This window comes from Notamacropus eugenii, chromosome 2 (genome assembly GCF_028372415.1).
Source record: "Notamacropus eugenii isolate mMacEug1 chromosome 2, mMacEug1.pri_v2, whole genome shotgun sequence".
NCBI lineage: Eukaryota > Metazoa > Chordata > Mammalia > Diprotodontia > Macropodidae > Notamacropus > Notamacropus eugenii.
In genome coordinates this window covers 371701986-371722901 of record NC_092873.1, presented here as the reverse complement: position 1 = coordinate 371722901, position 20916 = coordinate 371701986, and the positions used below count along the sequence as shown (strand labels likewise).

General features: G+C 35.3%; 1 protein-coding gene across 9 annotated transcripts in view; it reads left to right on the top strand.

The window, feature by feature from the left end:
- Positions 1-20916, top strand: part of TRIM37 (tripartite motif containing 37) — a 187149-nt gene that overhangs the window by 100924 nt on the left and 65309 nt on the right. For all 9 annotated transcript variants that reach the window (XR_011975289.1, XM_072646851.1, XM_072646850.1 and 6 more), the window contains 6 exons: positions 4950-5038; positions 9680-9877; positions 12456-12764; positions 15502-15633; positions 16902-17091; positions 19090-19208. Coding sequence is in view for 8 of the 9 variants with exons in the window: in XM_072646851.1 (XP_072502952.1) it covers positions 4950-5038; positions 9680-9877; positions 12456-12764; positions 15502-15633; positions 16902-17091; positions 19090-19208 (1037 nt within the window). In the remaining variant the exon portion in view is untranslated. The remainder of the gene's footprint in view (positions 1-4949; positions 5039-9679; positions 9878-12455; positions 12765-15501; positions 15634-16901; positions 17092-19089; positions 19209-20916) is intronic.

Here is a 20916-nt window from a genome sequence, read left to right as displayed (position 1 = left end):
CTTTTGAATCTTGTGTTTGAAAGTCAGATTTTCTATTCAGCTCTGGGCTTTTCATCAAGAATGCTTAAAAGTCCTCTATTTCATTGAATAACCATTTTTTTCTCCTGAAGTATTATACTCAGTGTTGCTGGGTAGGTGATTCTTGGTTTTAATCTCAGTTCCTTTGACTTCTGGAATATTATATTCCAAGCCCTTCGATCCCTTAATTTAGAAGCAGCTAGATCTTGTGTTATCCTGATTCTATTTCCACAATACTCAAATTATTTCTTTCAGGCTGCTTCTAATATTTTCTTCTTGACTTGGGAACACTGGAATTTGGCTACAGTATTCCTAGGAGTTTTTCTTTTTAGATCTCTTTCAGGAGGTGATAGGTGGATTCTTTCAATGTTTATTTTTCCCTCTGGTTCTAGAATATCAGGGAAGTATTCCTTTATAATTTCATGAAAGATGATGTCTAGGCTCTTTTTTTGATCATGGCTTTCAGGTAGTCCCATAATCTTTATAAATTATTTCTCTTGGATCTATTTTCCAGATCAGTTGTTTTTCCAATGAGATATTTCAGATTATCTTTTATTTTTTTCATTCTTTTGGTTTTGTTTTGTAATTTCTTGGTTTCTCATAAAGCTTCCATCTGCTCCACTCTAATTTTTAAAGAACTATTTTCTTCAGTAAGTTTTTGAACCTCCTTTACATTTGACTAATTCTGCTTTTTAAAGCATTCTTCTCTTGACTTTTTGGACCTCTTTTACCATTTGAATTTGTCTATTTTTAAAGATGTTATTTTTGCAGCATTTTTGGGGGTCTCCTTTAGCAAACTGTTGACTTGCTTTTCATGATTTTCTTGCATCACTCTCATTTCCCAATTTTTCCTCCACCTCTCTTACTTGATTTTCAAAATTGTTTTTGAGCTCTTCCATGGCCTGAGACCACTGCATATTTATTTTTGAGGTTTTGGATGCAGAAACCTTGACTTTTATGTCTTCCTCTGATTGTATGCATTGTTCTTCCTCATCTGAAAGTATGGAAGAAAATACCTGTTCACCAAGAAAGTAACCTTCCGTAGTTTTATTTTTTTCCCTTTTTAGGGCATTTTCCCAACCAGTTACTTGACTTTTGAGTATTTTGTCAAGTGGAGGGTATACTCTAGGGTTCTGTAAGTTCTCAGTTCCTCCAAGGTGGCACAATCAAGGGAGGGGAGTTTACTCCTCTCCTGGCTTGCGCTCTGGTCTTGGAGCAACCACAAGCTCTTCTGCCCAGGATCTGCTAGTAGGATTCAATCTCCAGAGCCTCCACCAGCTCCACCATGCCAGCACTCCTCCTTACCCCATGACTGCCCCCTCAGGGCTGAGATCTAGATCAGCAGCTCAATTAATCCCCCTAGGGTCCTTAGGCTGATGATTCCAAAAATGGATGCTACTGCTGACTGGGGCAGGGGCTAGGGCTGGACCTTGCTCCTTTCTCACCCAGGTGAAAGAGCTTTCTCACTGACTTTTGAAGCTGTTTTTGGTGTTTGTGGGTTAAGTGATCTGGAAACTGCAGCTGCTACCCATGATTCCACGCCCTGCAGCTGTTTTCAGTCCTGTCCAAGCTGCACAGCAAGGTCAAGGCTGGGCTGCACTCCATGGGCTGCACTCCACTCCACAGTAGATGTTTCCTGTCGGCCTTCCAGGGTATCTTGGGCTGGAAATCTCTTTCACTCTGTTGTTTTGTGGCTTTTGCTGCTCTGGAATTTGTTTGAGTCATTTTTACAGGTATTTTATAGGCTGTGGGGGAAGAACTTCTACAGTTCTGTCCTTCTACTCTGCCATCTTCAATAGTAATTATTTTAATTAGATTTTTCAGTTGGTTTTGTAGGAATCTCTAAGTGTACCATCATGTCATCTGCAAAAAGTGATAGTTTTATTTCCTCATTGCCTGTTCTAATTAATTTCTTTTTTCTTCTCTTATTGTTATAGTTAGTATTTCTAGTACAATAGTGAACCTTAGTGTTGACAATGGGCACCCTTGCTTCATCCCTGATCTTATTGGGAAGGCTTCCTGTTGCAGATAATGTTTGCTGATGGTTTTAGATAGATATTTACTTAGCATTTTAAGGAAAGCTCCTGTTATTTTCTGTGCATTATAGTGTTTTTAATAGGAATGTGTGTTGTATTTTGTCAAAAGATTTTTTTCCCCTCTGTCTACGGAGATAATGCATGTGATTTTTGTTGTTTTTGTTTATTAGTATGGTCAGTTATGCTGGTGGCTTTCCTCATACTGAATCAGCCCTGCATTCTTGGTTATAAATCCTATCTGATTATAGTGTATGAGCTTTGTGAGAGATTACTCTAATCCCCTTGGTAGTGTTTTATTTAAATTTTTTGCATTAATACTCATTTGGGAAATTGGTTTATAGTTTTTTTCTCTATTTTTGCTTTTGCTAATGTTGGTATTGGCACCATAGTTGTGTTGTAAAAGGAATTTGGTAGGACTCCTTTATTTATTTTTCCAAATAGTTTATATAGTTTTGGAATGAATTGTTCTTTGGATATTTGGTAGAATTCACTTGTGAATTCATCTGACCTTCGTGATTTTTTCTTGGGGAGCTTATTGATGACTTGTTCAGTTTCTTTTTCTAAGATAAGATTATTTAAGTATTCTATTTACTTTTATGTTAGTCAGGGCAATTTATATTTTTGTAAATATTAATCCATTTTGCTTAGATTGTTAGATTATAGGCACGTAATTGGGCAAAGTTGCTCCTAATTGTTTTAATTTTTTTCTTCATTGGTGGTGAATTCACCCGTTTCATTTTTGATACTGGTACTTTGCTTTTCTCCTTTTCCTTTTTTTAAATCAAATTAATGATTTGTCTATTTTTTTTAATAAAACAAACTCATAGTTTTATTTATTGGTTTGATTTTTTTTGGCTTTAAATTTTATTAATCTCTCCTTTGATTTTCAGGATTTCCAACTTGGTGTTGAATTGGGAATTTTTAATTTTTTTTCTCAGTTACATGCCCAATTTATTGATCTCTTTATTGGTTTGTTGTTGTTGTTGTTTTAAGCATTTAGAGATATAAATTTCCCCCTAAGTACTACTTTGACTACATCCTGTAAATTTTGGTATATTGCATCATTATTGTCATTCTCTTGAATGAAATTATTTATTCTTTGATTTGTTCTGTGACCCACTCATTCTTTAGGATTTGATTACTTAGTTTCTAATTAATTTTCAATCTGTTTTCATGGTCTTTTATTGAATGTTTTATTGCATTATAATCTGAAAAGGATGCATTTAATATGTCTCCATTTGTTTGTGATAGATTTTTTTGCCCTAATACATGGTCACTTTTTTGTGTAGGTGCCATGTACTGCTGAGAAAAAGATGTATTCCTTTCTATTCCCACTCGGTTGTCTCCAGAGGTCTAATGGGGTGGTGAACTTGTGGCCTCAAAGTGACATGTGGCCCTCTAGGTCCTCAAGTATGGCCTGTTGATTGAATCCAAATTTCACAGAACAAATCCCTTTAATAAAAGGATTTGTTCTGTAAAACTTGGACTCAGTCAAAGGCCTCAAGACTACAAGTTTGCCACCCCTGGTCTGTCATATCAGACTTAAAAAAAATTCTATTCATCTCTTTAATTTTCTTCTTACTTATTTTTTGGTTAGATTTATCTAGTTCTGAGAGGAGATAGTTCGTGTTCCTCACTAGTATACTTTTACCATCTATTTCATCCTGCAACTGATTTGTACAGGCATACCTTATATGAAGTTTCATTACCGTTGTATCACATTGTATCACAGCAACACTAATAATTGTTCAGCTAGTCATCAGTTTATAACATTCTTATGACTTGCCCCCATAATGTCATTTTACTCAACTGTTGTTTGTTTTTTTTCTTAATGAAATAAGCAAGTGTGTACAGTATAGCACTGGACGGAAGACCTGCATTCACTTAGCAGTTCTGCTCCTAACACATTGTGTGCTTTCAAATAATCAACTTTTCCTCTTTAGGTCTTCATTTCTTCACTAGGAAATAGGTGTTGGACAAAATCAGTGGTTCCCAATCTTTTTTGTTCCACAAACCCTTGGGGTTTTCAACAACAACAACAAATGTATTATAAATCCCCAGGGTGATTTAATATGCTATTCATAATATTCTGCTCATAATTGTTTATGTCTGAAGACTCCATTAAAGAATTTTTATCCCTTTGACCTAGCAATATCTCTTCTGGGACTCTATCCTAAAGAGATCATAGGAATGAGAAAGGGTCCCACATGTACAGAAATATTTATAGCAGCTCTCTTTGTGGTGGCCAAAAACTGGAAATCAAGGGGATGCCTGTCAGTTGAGGAATGGCTGAACAAGTTGTGGTATATAAATGTAATGGAATTCTATTGTGCTAAAAGAAATGATGAACATGAAGACTTCAGAGAGGGCTGGAAGGACTTACATGAACTGATACTGAGTGAAAGGAGCAGAACCAGGAGAACTTTGTACACAGCAACAACCGCAGTGTGTAAGGAATTTTTCTGGTACACTTAGTACGTCATTGAAATACATGGACTTAAAAAATTTCCAGTGGACTCTTGAGCCAAAATGCCTTCCACATCCATAAAAAGGACTATGGAATTGGATCACAGATAGAAACAGACCATTTTCTTTTCTATTATGTTTTGTTTTGTTTTGTGGTTTCTCCTATTCATTTTAATTCTTCTATGCAACTTGCATTTAATAGGAAAAAAAAAAGAATTTTTAGCATGAACTTCTTTGACCATCACTGTGAAACCCCCAAGAGGTTCTCAAACCATTGAATAAGAACCAGTGAACTAGGGGATCTCTGGGATCCCTTCCATTCCTGACATTCTGTGATTCTGATTAAACTTGTTAAATGGATATGCCTATTGAATTTATTCTGGTGGTCTGTTTATGATTACATGGTGCTAATTGAGCTTACATTCTTAGGTCTGGCGAGAATGATGTGGAATATAGTAATAACATGGAATTAGAAGAGGGAGAACTCATGGAAGATACAACTGCTGCTGGAGCTTCAGGTACAGAAGAATCAAGCCAAATGAGGCTATTTTAAAATCTCAAATTTCGATATGACTTTATCCTTTTTTATATTGACACTGTTGTTTTCATTTCTTTTGTGGTGTTTAGGTAATTATAAAATTTTAGTATCAGCAGTTATGGATGATATGTCTTATTTATACATTTTGTTTTGGAGAAAGAGAGTTGTTCCTAGAATCATAGACACATGAAATATTAGACTTGGATCTACAGTAGAATTAGAGCTTTAAATTTATAAAGGAGGAAACTGATGCCAGAGAAGTTTGACTTTGCTTTTTATCAGACTGTCAGAACTGGGACCAGAACTCAGTTCTCTGATTCCTGGTTCTTCCTTCTCTATTAAACAACACTCTGTCTGGAAAGGATTATTGGCCTTTTTTAGTAGATGTCAATGTTTTTGTTCTTGTATCTACATGATTAGATAAGTAAAAGGTCTTAGTTAAAAGGTAATAAACGTTCTTTTCTGTGTTTTCACTTTATTGATGTTGCACCAACCCTATGAATACATGCACTTCCATAGCTATTAGCTTAAAGTGAGGTAGATGAAATCCATGAATTGTAGACCTGAATCAGAAATAGAACTAGAACTCCTCATTACAAACAATTATAGATATTTAAGCTTTTGGCAGAGGTTACAAAAATTCACAATCTGTGTGCTTACACATTTGTAAATGAAGAATCTATTCATACAGACTCTTCAGTATGTTAGTCATTTTGTTGTCACACTTGTATCACATGTAAATATATTTCAAGAATCTTGTTTTTCTTTTGTTTGATTTATGAAATACTGATAATTTCCATTTACAAAAATAAAGGCTATCTTATTTTATAGCTAGATAAATTTCTACACCTCCTTTTCACCCTATTCTCTCAAAAGAAGACCTTGCCTCCTAGTTTACTAAGAAAATTGAGATCACTTATCAAGGGCTCCTCTTTTTTTCCTCTCTCATTTCTTCATCCTAAGTCCCTTGACATCATTTCTTATTTTATTTCCTTTTGTCCCCAACCTTTGATAATGAGGTGACTCTTAACAAGGTCAGCCTCTCTACATATGTCTTTGAAACAGCAAAGTACCCAGAGAGAGAGAGAGGAGGCAGTGAGGTAAGTTAAACCCTTACCCCTACTTCTTCCATCTTTTTCTCAGATTCTGATTCAGATATTCTAGGATTCAGAACTGAAGAACTCTGGGAATTACACTTCTTTCCTCATGATGCAGCCAAACTGGCCTTTTCTTTGTTCCTTGCAATTGAAACCATTGTTCCTTATTTTGTCTCCTATCTACATGTCTGGAATTCACTCCCTCCTGACCTCTTTTTCTTAGCCTCTCTTTTTTTCTTTAAGAAGAAGCTCAAATAATACCAGATGAAGTCTTTCTTGATTCCTGCAGCACTCTTTTCCCTTAATATCATGCTAAATAAAACTACCGTTTATTTATTCTCTTTATTCTACATGTACTTGTTCTTGTTTGAATAGTAACTTCTTTGAAATAAAGATTCTTTCCTTCTTTGCTTTTGTAATAACCCCTGGCATAAAGTGTAACACATAGTATGATAATTATAGTATTGTTGCTTGATTAGTGAGCAAAATGTAAGGGAAAAAAAAGGAATTCTGAACTTCTTTCCACTATTGGGCAAGTCATTTCTCTTAGTATCTCTGATTGTATTAATAGCTCATATTTTACAAAATATGAAAATATGTATTTCTCCTTTGTAAAATGGGAGTAATAATTTTAATATATTTACCTGTGTGGGTTATTTTGAGGAAAGTGCTGGATAAACAATAAAGCATTACCTAGATACAAAAATAATATATAAAAACTGAGAGGGGTAGCATGTTTATAGTGGATAAAGAGCCACATTTTGTATCAGAAAGACCAGTGTTCATGTCTTGCATCTTACACACACTAATGATGTGACCTTGGGCAAGACACAGTCTCTTATTGGCCCTGGCATCTTTCTGAGATGAAGTCAAAATGAGTCACCTCTATGTATTAGTGAAGGGATTTTCCCCATCATACCAAAGAGTTCCCTATACCAATAAAAATCACAGGTGTGGACTGTAATTACACATGCACACACATAATGGAAAATTTTCTTCTCCTACCCTTTCTCTCCTACCCTTCAGTTTTATAGTTGAAGAAATTGTGACTCAGAAGTTATGTGACTTAACCATGATCAGCACAGCTTATAGTAAGTGGCAGAATCAGAATTAAAACAGGTCTCCTTCTGTCATACCATGTTGCCTGCATTCTTGTATATGATGAATTTTTTTACACGGCATTTTGTCTTTATAAAAATAGTTTCGCACACTATATAATATGTGGTGAAAATTATTATTTAATAAATTTTAGTTGCATGCTTTATTAAAGAAAGAGGTACTTTGAAAAAAATAATTCAAGTGGCTCCCTCCTGTATGAATTACTCATAAATATCTTCCTGTGTGACATTCATTTGGGTCTGAGTTATAGTATAATTATTTTTTAATAATATGTTTCCCAGTTACATGTAAAAACAATTTTTAACATTCAAAAAAAATTGACTCAAATTCTGTCTTCCTCAAGACCGTAAACAATTTAATATAGATTATACATTTATAATCATGTAGAATATTTCCATATTAGTCATATTGTGAATGAAAACACAGACTCCTCCTCTCCCTGCAAAAAAACACTACAAAAAAGTGAAAAATAATATATGCTTGAGTCTGCATTCAGACTCCATCAGATGGATAGCATCTTTCATCATGAATCCTTTGGAATTATCATATTGCTGAGAATAGTTAAGTCATCAACAGTTGATCATCATACAGTATTGGTGTTTACTGTGTACAGTGTTCTACTGGTTAGCATAATTCTCTTAAAGCATATTTTCTGTAAGCCCCCAACTTGAAGATAAAAATAGGATTCATAGAATTAATTGTGAGAGGAAAAATCTTTTTTTCTCTCCTTTTGCTAAATGTTTTAGGAAACAGCTTAATGGGTTTTTTTTTTTTAAGAATAAAAGTGGTATCAGGTGATGGATCACAATTATTTTTTGGTAAGAATATGTATAAAATATTCTGAAACTGCCACTTAGTACTATTTGTGAAATTTGGCTAAGTGTCCTAGGTAAGTCTCAGTTTCCTTATCTATAAAATTAAAATAGTAGTTTCATTACCTAATTCATAGGCTTATGGTAAGACTCAGATACATAAGATACAGAATGTGCTTTGTAATCATTAAACAACATGTAGAATCTTAGTCTCAGAAGAGATCTTAGAGATCACCTAGTAATTTTTAGGTTGCTCAAATAGACACAGATAACTTGATTTAACTTAATAGAGGCCACGAATCTGTCGGTACAGATCTAAGATAATAGTAATAATAATATCAGCTAACATTTATGTATTGCTAGGCACTTGGCTAAACACTTTACAATTAGGATCTCATTTGATCCTCAGAACAACCTTGGGAGGTAGGTGCTGTTATCATCCTCATTTAACATGAGAAAACTGAGACCAATAGTGCTTTAGTGTTTCCATTGAAACTCCAGACCTGGCACTCCATCCAGGATTGATGTCCCAGGATTCATGCTTGTGTTTTCTGATTCCAGATCCATTTCCTCTTATGTTTTACCAAGTTGCCTATTATTTGGCCTATGATTTAAGAGACACCACAAGACCCCTTTTCCTTCCCTTATTACAAATATGTCCTCTTTCAGTCTGCCATCAAAGTATCTAACATTTTTGTCCTTTAAGGGCCCTTTTAAGATGCAAATTTTAGTGCTCTCATTATACACTGACCTGATTAATTTGAAAGCTCTAGGTTTTCAGAAATTGACAGAACTTATCCTAAGGAAGGATAAACTTTTATGGTATTAAGGATGTGAGGGTTCGAGGGCGGTACAGTGGAATAATATTGGCCATTAGGGAAAGGATACATGGATAGATTGAGTGAAGCTTACCCTATAAATTTGAATTATAACTTTGTTTTATTTTTAAATAATTTCATATTTATATTTATATATATTTATATTACCTTTAAGAGTACAGATCAAATCCTCATAATATTTTTAAATTGGATACAGAAAAAAACCATCATGACATTTTTCATGACTATATTTTGCACCAAATAGAGGCAGATGGCATCAACGGGGGCCTCCAGTCACCTGAGTTCTGTGAGTTGATTGTGGCCTTCTAGTGCTCTTCCTCTGTAGTTACTACTCAAGCTTATGCTGCTGCTCAAGTCCCTGAAGCCAGAAACTTGTTTCAAATTACACTTCCTTGACTTTTGTCAAGGAAAGAGAGTAAGTCAAACATGAGAGGAGAGAGAGGAGTAGGAAAGGCTTTCTTGCCACCATGGTTCTCTTATATATAGAAGCAGTGGTGTTGCCTATTCTCACTGTTCACAGGTTCTTAGACTGGCAATTACTGGCCCTGAGCATTGTGGGACTAAGTCTTGTGCTGGTCTCTGCCAGTCTCTGTAAGTAGTCTAGTGATGTATAGCATATATCAATACAGACAGAAGAGATGCTACTTATGAGTGAACTATGGGTGTATATTCAGTACAATGTAAACATTTATACTTCTGTTTTTAAAAAATAAACAGATTAGAACATATTTCCCACTTTGTTTTTCTCTTGCAGGCAGTAGCCATGGTTATGCAAGTGCAAGCCGCAGAGCTTCAAGGCGAGCTGGAAATACAGGGTCTGCAGCTAGTAGCAGTTTATTAGATATTGATCCCTTAATTTTAATACACTTACTGGACCTTAAGGACCGGAGCAGTATGGAAAATTTATGGGGCTTACAGCCTCGTCCACCTGCTTCACTGCTACAGTCCACAGGTAAAAACAGCAACAGCATACCAAAACCTTTTCACAGTCTTTAACTTATTGTGATTAAATTTAACTTCAATTGGTAGTAGAGAAGATCTCTGTGTGACTGACTTTGGTCCTGTTTTTTTAAATGTTAGCATGGGGAAAGATTTTAGTTACCCACCGACTTTTTTATATTAATACAACTAAACTTTTATTCAGAGGTCTCCTCTAAATATCTTTGTGTACTAAAGTAAGTATAATGTTAAGTATGTTAAATTGTTTGTTAGATTTATGTGATGTTCCTCTGAGACTAACAAATCAATAATATATGCAAAAGTATTGGTACACATTCTGAGCTATTGTTTAAATAAATTGCCTGTGTTTTGCAAGAATTTTCATAGGTTTTTAGGCCTAGAAGTAACTTTACTAGGCCCTTCCAGGTGGGGTTGTATATAAATGTTTTACCAAGTAATGATTTAGAGAAAGAGAAAGAGAAGTGCTGTAATGCTGTTCTGTAGTTACAGAGATATTTTCCTTAAAAATTTATGAATGTCAGTAATGTAGCATTATTCATAAAGGTTGCATGGACCAGGATTCAAGGAAACGTTGTTGTATGTAATCACATAAATTTAATGAAATTAATATTTGTACTATGAAATCCCAGCTACCCAGAGCTCTTTGAGGGGGAGATTATGAATCATTCTTGATAGCCAAATTTTCAGTATAGATCACTTTTAAACACCAGCTTTAAAAAAAAGCACTTTTTAAAATAAGCACTTTTTTCACCGTTTTGCATAGGAATTTTTCTGAAATTTAATTCAGAGTTTTCAACTTTCTTAAGTTATTCAGAACAAGCTTTAACTTTTTCTTAACGGTTTGGGATCCTGACCTCTCTCCCTTCCCCTTCCTCAGCCTCTTGGCCACTTCTTTTAACTTCACAAAGCACTTCGCACCTCTTTTTACTCCTCTCTAATGTACTTTTCCTTTAATATTTTATATAATTCTTTGTTTACTCTCTCCCTCTCTAATTGATTGTAATGCCCCTCAGGGCAGGGTTCATGTCTCCTTTAATCTTTAGGACCCCAGGTCAGGCTTCTTCTATACACAGTAGACATTTGATATAAGTATTTGTTGAATTGTTGCTTAATTGGGTGCTCTCTCAGGTAATTTGCAGCTCTTAATTTTATGATTCTATCATTTTTAAGCAAGCACTATGATTATTGTGCTGTAATATGGAATTGTACTTAAAGACCTACAGCAATTTGCTGGTGCACTCATGCCAACCTTTAATTTCTAGGGTTTTTAGTTTCTTATGTCAGCTTTTTATGCTTTTTCTCTTTTCTTGCTGTGTTCACTATCCCTTTTTGCTTCTGTCACCCAACCTGTCTGCCCTGCAGCTTCTCTCCCCTTCAAATTTTCTGATTCTAATCTCCTGAAACTTGCAGTGGCAAGGAGATTATGAGCAAAAATGCATGTTCTTTCTTAAACTGTACTTATTTTAAAGATATTTGCATGGACTTTGACCTAGGATCATGGGACTTAGGCCTGGAAATGACCATATCTAATGTTTTGAGAAGTTCTTGCTGCATTCCCAATTCTTAACTGTGTTGTGCTAAGCGGTATAATACAGCCTAGAGGGAACCCGAAGACTTGGGAACTAGTTCTATCTCTGCCGCTTGTTAATACTATGAGCATGGGCAAATTAGCTCACCTTTTTACACCTGTTTCCTCAGCTATAAAATGGGGATGATAGTACTTGTACTGCCTGTTAACAATATTTTATGATGGGAATGCTTTATTAACAGTAAAGCATTATATGCATGTGAGCTTCTATTAATAGGTGAAGTGGCTGGACAGGTAAGATATTACTAATATCATTAATTGATAGAAAACCAGAGCCTCATTTTGGGTCACTTTGAAATCTGAAATCACAGGTTAGTGGCTTAATAGAGTAGAACAGGAATAGTAGACTAGTTCTGAAATGGCTCCATTTGTCCTTTTAAAAGCAAATGGCTGTTTAGTGTTTTTCATTTTAAATCTTTGTACTGTCAAGATTGTGGGTATTCCCTTTGCTTCATTTTTTCTTATTCTAATACTGAGCAGAGAATGCAAGTTAATATAGTATCCCTAATATGAATTTTTTCTCATATCAGAAGCCATCTAAAGTTTAGTGCAAGTTTCTTGTTACTTTAGGTACTTTGAGCCAGAGCTTTCATTACATTAATCACAGTTTTTAAATGAAAAATGATATCTGGTGAACAGAATTAATTGCCAGAGATCCTAAATTTTATACTCAGGAAGAATTTCCACAGTTAAGTGTCCAGGGGGATGTAGCTTTTTAACTTGTCATTTTGGTATTTTCAAATTATTTTTAATTCAAATTGGAGTTTATAGGCTAATTTGAATGGTTGGGTTGAACATGGCCCAAATTCATATATTATAGGTTCAAATGTGGCTGTGTTTTTATATTGATTTTCATTGATACTTTCCCAGATGTAGCTATGTATATTTAGACATCCAAAAAGGTCTATGATATAAGGTAGGAGGTAATTAAATGTATTATTAAAACTTAAATTTTAAGGCATCTTGTTTTTCTCCCTTGAAGCCTCGTATGCCCGAAAAGATAAAGATCAGAGGAGACAACAGGCTATGTGGAGAGTACCTCCAGACTTAAAGATGCTAAAGAGACTCAAAATGCAAATGGCTGAAGTGAGAAGCAAGATGTCCGATGTAAAAAACCAGCTATCAGAAGTAAGAAGCAGCAATGCTGGCTCCTGTGATGTTCAGTCCAACACTTTTTCTGCTGATCAGGTATCTTTGACTGCCTGTACAACAGAAAGCTATGGCAAATTACAAGATCTGGGAATGGAACTTCTGACAAAGTCTTCAGTTACAAGTTGCTACATCAGGAACTGTAAGTGGGAACTTACCGTTTTTCTCTTGGTCAGTTTTGAAACTAAGGAACTAGAAGCACTGATAGTAGAAAGCACCTAGGAAGAGGAATCAGATATCTTGAATTTGAACTACATCCCTGACAAATGGTGCAGACCAAAGAGTACACAGGAAGTAAAATGAGCAGCAAGGTGGGGCTTCTCAAGTGAAGGTCCTGGGTGGGTACTCACTAATCATCAAGGATTCCTCAGGGCAGAGTTATGCTTAGGTAGGTAAGGAAGCTATCATGGAGGTAGAGCAGATGGTCCAACGAAGAGGAGGTGAATGATACTCTACATATAGTTTCTAAAGCAGTGAATTAGTATTGGGAGAAGCTGAACCTGTAGCCCCACTGCAGAAGCCAGTTGTCCTATGTTTTCCTATTTAAAACATCTGAGAAATGATTGACCTATCTTATTATACAAATATTAATATTATTGAGGGTCATATACACCTGTATTCCGTGTCAGACACTATACCTCACTTTATCAGATCTGATTTTAGGAAAGAATTCTCTCTTTTGTAAGCCATACTGGTTCTAGGATCCCTATTGCCTACCCTCTTGTTTCCCAGTATTTGTCTATGGGCCAGTAAACCCACCATTTGGGTTCATGGTTAAGGGTGGCCCTATGTTTTAGTCCTTTAAAAAGAATAGAACTCTTTGTTCATCTAAGATGCCAGCTTTCCTCTGATAAAAGCAGCAACAAGAGAAAAACCTAGAGGGACACTTTTTTAAACCATCCAAACAACCATTAGCTTTGATAAGTGAGCCAGAGGTAGTGCTGAAAGTGGGAGAATAGAACCTAATTTGCTACATTTTGAATATAACTTAATAACATAGTTTAATATCTGCTGTAAAGGATGATAATCTTGATTAGGATTGGGTGATGGGAGGTGATCCTGAATCACAGAGTACTTCAGATTAGTGCAAACCTGGTTAAAGTACAGCATTAAAACTTTCTGAACACTCAGAGGCAATATGGATTCTGAGTAGGGGCAGTAAAAGGGCAAGTACTGAATATAAACTTGGTCTCCTTTATAACTTTGCCTTGGTCTCCCTGAATTCTAGTCTATTGTCTTAAAAGCTTTTTAAGCCAAGTGTATCTCAGGGCCCAAAAAAGTGATATGGGAGGATAAAAAGGGGTGAAAAGGAGATGAACAAACCTCTCAGTAGGAAGGAGAGAGGGTCATGTGGAGAGAACTGGCTCTTTAGTGGCTTAGCACCTTTAGCAGGGGCTGCATAGAGGATTGGGGGAATGGGGATATTTTATTCCTTAAATGGCTGTTGAAACATGATATAATTTGAAAGGTTGGCAAATTTATCACTGACTTGATTTCGTTAAAAATTGGTAACTGCTTTTCATTGAACAAGAATCTTCTGACACTGTTAACTAACTGCTTAGCTTCAGTCTTAGAGGAGGAAGCCATTTATATATTCCAGCCCTTTACTTTGAATCTATATGAAAACACTATGTTTTCGTTATGTTTCTCATAAGTAGCCAGTTTTAGGGTTTGTTTTTGCAGTTGGCTTCATTTTTATAGGTAAAATTAGCCCATTAGTATTCAAGACTATAATTGTTTGATTTTGCTGCCGTTAGATCCTTTATGTCTTTTTTTTTTCTTTTTTAATCAGCATAAGATGTTTCCTGTTTTTTTGCCTTACTCCCTTGCATAACTTTCCCCCTTATACCAAACTCAGGTTAATAAGCTTATCTTACTTTGCATCAGTACAGTCTTAATCATCTCTCTCCCTCCTCCTATTTTGACTGATAAAGTCTTTTTATTTAAAATTTTTTGTCTATCCTACTCTCAATATTCTAGATAAGAATTTAGTTTAGGAATCACATTTTCTCCCTCACTTCTACCTCTTCATTTGATTAAATGTCACCTTCAGGAAGTATTATTTCACTTCATCCATCCTCCCTTTCCTTCAGTCTTTCAAATTATCTAGTTCTACTCTCTTTTCAGTGGATTTTCAACTTGAAAGTCCTAAGATTTTTCAGTTACCTTTATGCGAGGTATGACTTAAAAGCTACAGTGAACTTATCTCCATCATACCGGGTGTTTACACAGAACCATCCTTCTTATTTGCTTTCAATTTTAGATTACCTTATTTTAAGTTTCACCTGTATGTCAAAGGCTCAGCCAGTTCTAGATTCCTTATTAGAAAAGAATTTGAAGTTTTTGTCCTCATTGAAGAACCATTTTTCTTATAATGGGGTAAGTTCAGTTTTGGCCAAATTTTCACTTGAAGAGATGATTTCTATAGAAGAATTTCACAAAATTTTAAAGCTAGGATGGGCTTTTAGAATTTATCTAGTCCAAGCATCTCATACAGATGAGGAAAGCGAGGCCCAGAGAAATGATATGATTTGCCCAGAATCAGGTAGGATTAGAACCCATTTCTTCCAATTTCATTGTTCTTTCCACTGTAACAAGTATCTCTACTTCAGAGGACACTGACTCCTCATTTTTTCCCCCTGATTAATTCCATTTCTTTTTTTATAAGCTGAGTTGATAGCTCAAACTCATTTGAGTCTCCTATCTAGAAGGGTTCTTAGAAGATTCTTTTGTAACTCATTAAGGAACAGAAATTCCTTCTTTGGGAGACAGCAATTGGAACTCTATGTGCAAAGGAAGATAGAGTATCTACCTACCTTGCTGAGGCAATATTTCATATCTTGTTACATACAAAAAAGAATAATAAAATGTCTTTTCAGCCACAAATAAGAAAAGTAGTTCTCCTAAACCAACCCGGTCTGGTACAGCTGGAAGTTTGTCACTAAGAAGAGCAGTGGATTGTGGGGAAAACAATCATCGCCCAAAGGGAGATTGTCAGACTTCTTCTGAAGGTAAATCTGAAGTGCTTAGTAGATGTGTACAGTGGATGTTGATGTGTTTTTATTGTTGAACCTACAAAGACCCCCAAAATTGTGTTGAAATGTGTAATTCATTGCAAAAATTAAGTACCTATTATATGCAGAGCCAAGTGCCTAAGCCTTGGGGGTATAAAAGTACATATGACACAGTTCTTGCTTTCAAGAAATATTATTTTATTCCTTAAATAACTGTTGAAACATGATATGATTTGAAAAGTTGGCCGCTTTAGCATTGATCTGATTTCATTAACAATTAGTAACTGCCACTTGTTGAACAAGAATCTTTCGGCACTAATATTAGCTGGTTAGCTTTAGTCTTAGAGGAAAAAGCCATTTATATATTCCAGACCTTTGCCTTCAGTCTATATGAAAACATTATGTTTTAGGTATGTTTATCAAAAGCAGCAAGTTTTGGAGTTTTGTTTCTGCAATTGGCTTCATTATTATAGATGAAATTAGCCTACTAACATTCAAGATTATGACATGATGGGAGAAGGACAACTACACATTTAAATAAGTAACAAAGGAGACAGAGGTTCATGAGAGGTGAGGTTGAAGGAAAAGGCCAGATAAACTTCTGTGAGGAATTTAATGGAGAAAAGACTATTTGCATTTAGGGGAGAGGCAGGAAAAGGTTCTGGGTGGAGGTGGCATCAGAATTGGGCCTTTAAGTAAGAAGAGGGATTGTCAGTGAATAGAAATGTGGGTGCAGGAGTCCATTCCATACATAGGGTAAGGAACGAGCAAAGGCATAGAAACAGGAGCGAGTAGGAAGAGAATGGGATGGAGAATGAGTCTAGTCTGGTTGTGAGGTAGATTACGTGAGTGGAAATAGTATTTTGTGAGAGTATTCAGAGAGGTTAGAGCCATATTATATGCCTGAGATCCTAGAGTGCCAGGATCAGTACTTTACACATTTTATTCAGTAGGTACTGGAGAGCAACCAGAGATTTTTGAGAACAATTTATTCTGCTCTTTTGTACGGTTGCTAATAATCAGTGCATGTTTTTTGAAAAGGAGATAACAATAATTTAAATCCAAGCTGGGTCCTTAAAAGGTAGGCTGGGTTATGTTAGTTCATTAATATGCTTTTTCCTTATTTCTAAATAGTAAAATATTTTAAATTTGGAAATCATATATAGGTAAGTTGAGTGAATACTTAAGTGGACTTTTAATGTCTGTATTTTCAGGAGATGTGTTGATTTTATTACCATAAACCTATGCATATTCCTTTTCTTCAGGGTGCCCTGGAAGCTCACAGTCTAGCAGCAGGCATAGCCCACCTCGGGCTTTGGTTCATGGCAACATCTGTGAGGTTCTGCCCAAAACAGAAGACAGGCAGTGTGAAGTTTTGGATCCAGATGTTCTGATTGTTGCAGGTTTAAATGGCTTACCTGTTATGGAGAAGACAAGAAAAATGGTCACATTGGGGTAAATCAAAGACCCTTTGTTAATGTAATCCATAGAATTATTTTTGTTATCCCTTTAAATATTTTGCTTCTTAATACATACCTTTTGTATTTTGCAAATTAAGCTTCCCGTCTTCTCAACTCTGTCAGTATAGAAACAGAAAAAAATTAACTGTATACCTGAAAAGTATTTAGAGCTTCTATTTCCCGACTTTGACCAGAAAAAAGACAGTTGTAAATGTGGAAGGAAGCAAAAAAATAGTCACATCAGGATCAAATTAAAGCTCATTTTAGCTAAATTAAGATTACAGAATTAGCTAATGGGGGCTAGGTTTTCTGGTTTTTGCCAGCTTCTTTATAGCTATGGTATGCTTTTTTAATAAGGCTATTGGCTGATCTTTTATATGTCATAAGGCTTTACATTTGTTTAGGTTCAGTGAAGACCCCCTAACAATTTAGTTTCTGTTTTTATTTTCTTCCATAAAGGTTATAGAGTTAGAATTTCCAAAATGTTAAGTACACATGGCTTATTTCCATTTATTCCTCTTCAGAAGACATGCATTCAGATACTAGGACTGTCCATTTACATTTAGCCTTTCATCCTTTCAGGACTGATTTCATCATATAATGTATTTTACTTGGCTCTACTGAATGAGACATTACTATCCATATGCTTTTCTACTCTGCATGGTTACAGAAGAAATTTTTAAACAATAGAACAGCGTTGTCTGGATCTACAGCTTTGTCTGGATCTACTTGAAAAAATCCTTGAATTAAGTTGAGAGACATTCCTTAAGAATTACAAGAATATACAATCAATGTAAAACAATTAAGAGGTTGTATAATTATGGAAGTGGCTTGGTTATGTTATACCACATATGGTTTATCCTTTAGTTCAATATAAGCTGCTTAGTAAACATTTTATAGTGATTGGACATTGTCTTGCCATCCATTTTAGTCAGTTTTCAGTGCACCCTCCTTTTGATTTAGTATAAAGCTGGCTATTTAAGAGGTTATTTTTAATCTAGTAAATTACATTGTATAGGGGAAATGCATGTTCTTTACTGCCTAAACAAATACTTTAGGCTTATTCTTTAAGGATTTGAATAGAGTGATATTGTATTATTGTGCTGCTAGAGCAAATAAATCTAAAGTTATGAATTCAGTCCTTGTGTGGGCCAGGTATCTTTGCCAAAGGCTCGTACTTTTAACCTACCATTCGTGCAAGTCCATTCACACTATGAAGAGAACAACTCTGCATGTTTGATTTTACCCTACATGGGTTAGGTCAACGATGTTATTTCTGCATTTTTAAAAAGGACAGCACATTATTATGTAAGTACATCTGATGGTGATGATTTAATGTATGCTAGTAAACATCCACAGATAATCTACTGACTCAACTTTACAGTAATTCATCAGTGTTTAAATATTATCTACATTTTGTACTTTATTTTACATTTTGCACATTTTCTATAAAGGTGGTAATTTGTTAACCAAGTCAGTGGTATATCAAAATATGTGATGTTATTCTTTAGGCCTGGCTGTTATAGTTTTCCAATTAGGAGGCTTCTGTAAATAATTTTAAATAATACTAAAGTTCCATGAGTCATACTGAGTCAATGCTGCATTTTAATGATTTATATGTAGATTTGTTAAGAGTTTACGGGATAAAAGTTCTTTATAAACCATAAATTACTTTAGTATACAAGATGATAGGATCTTGGATTTGGAACTGAAAGGGACTTTAGAGGTCATCTGGTCCAACCCCCACATATTACAGATGTGGAAACTGAGGCCTGGAGAGGTTCAGTGCCTTCCCCAGTTTTATATATATATAAAAATGTATGTATATGTATGTATGTATGTGTGTATACACATACATATACACATACATACACATACATGTGTGTATGTGTAAAATACCTGACATAAATGAGTTATAAGAAATAGTGCTATATTGTTATAGACTTTTAAATACAGAAATGTAATAAAATACTATCTCTTTACAAATTTTAAGGTCTAATGCTAAAGGATGTCGCATGGAAGGGACCCCAATCACTGATATGGAAAACAGTTCTGAGACTGGGGAGTTACAGGCTGTGCTTCCTGAAGGGGCTTCAGCTGTGCCTGAAGAAGGTAACTAAAAGTTGCAGTCATAGAAAGTAGCAGTGAGAGGGTGGTCTCTTCAAGTTTTTGTTACTTCATGAGGACTCTTTAAGGCCACCTTCTGTCTGAGCGTAACATTTTGTTTTATGCATTTGATATTTGCTAATTAAACGCAAAACATCTCACATTTTTTAAAGACATTATGCATGTCCTGCAGAAAGAGGTATTATGTATTAGTTAAGTAAGTAAACTTTTATTATATATATACATATATAGAGAGAGTCTACTATATGTTGAAAATGCACATAAACTGATAGAAAAGTCAACCTTTAATTTTCTGAGTGTGCTTTTAAAAAATAGCATAGATTGCTTTGCTCTCTTTTTTTGTGAACAGAGTTTTTTAGGATTTAGGAAGTCTCAACTAGTAAGAGACTGCTTCTCTGTTAAGCGATGTTTGGTCATACTTGTAAATACTTCTTTTAGTATATAAACTCATTGTTCTCTACTTGTCTGAGGCATAGAAGACATTTTGCAGTTCTCTTTGATCAGATGGTACTTTGTGGAAGTGTAGATTTCCCCTTGCTGTGTCCTTTAGGAGTCAGGGGGAAAAAGAATGTTGACTTTCTTATAGATATTTGACAAAAAAAAAAAATTCATTTCTTCCTTTAAAGTCTGCCGCCTTCCACCTCTGCACTCATTTGAATTTCAATGACTGATGAATTGTAGCTCAAAGCCTATATTAAGGTGCCAGCATCCATCTCTAGCTGCCGTATGCAACATTGTGTAGGTGTTGGCATTTGCAGGAAGGTCTTTCTGTTACAGAAGGCTAAAAATGTCTTCAGTCTTAGTCAGTACAATGCAATGTGCTCCTGTAGGTGCAACGCTGTTCTAGGAGAAAGGATTAATTGGGAAATGTTTCTAAAAGGACATACATAGAAACCTCCAGGACTTGCTTGAACCATTGCCTCTTGTTGGTAAATGATATTTTAAAACACCATTGCATTGATTTTTTTTATAGTGTATGTTTTAGGTTACATTTGTAACTTGTCTCTTAATGTCTGCTTCTTATAAGTTAAATTCTGATTATTTGACTAATTAGAGTAAAATTTATTTAGCAGTTGCTGCTGTAGGTGAGTCATAAAGAGCAGAAGATTTTATACTTAAAATTTATTAAAAAGACATTATTTTAAAATGTGAATGGCACTGATACAGTTATCAAATTTAGAATTGGGGGCGGGGAACTTCAGGAACTACCTAGTCCAGCTAACCCCTTAATTTAGTAGTATTTTGTCTTTCATGAACTGCAGAAATTTTTTCTTGACTGTATTTGGGTCTAACTCTAAATTACAGTTTAGATCTTGGAAAGTATTAAAATGTGCAAGAAGAATAAGTAGGTTTTTGTAGATATGGCTCTTTAATGAATCCCACCTCCATGTTGGGGCAACCAGGTGGTGTAGTGGATAGGACATGGCCTGAAGTCAGGAGGACCCGAGTTCAAATTCAGCTCCTGACACTTACTAGCTGTGTGACCCTGGGCAGGTCACTTAACCCTGTTTGCCTCAGTTTCCTCATCTGTAAAATGAGCTGGAGAAGGAAATGGCAAAACCCCTCCAGTATGTCTGCCAAGAAAACCCCAAGTGGGGTTAGGAAGAGTCAGACAGGACTGAATGACTAAACAGGAGCAACAAAAGCAGAGTCCATTTCAGGTGCTTGCGTGGGGAGAACTCTACTTTGGTAA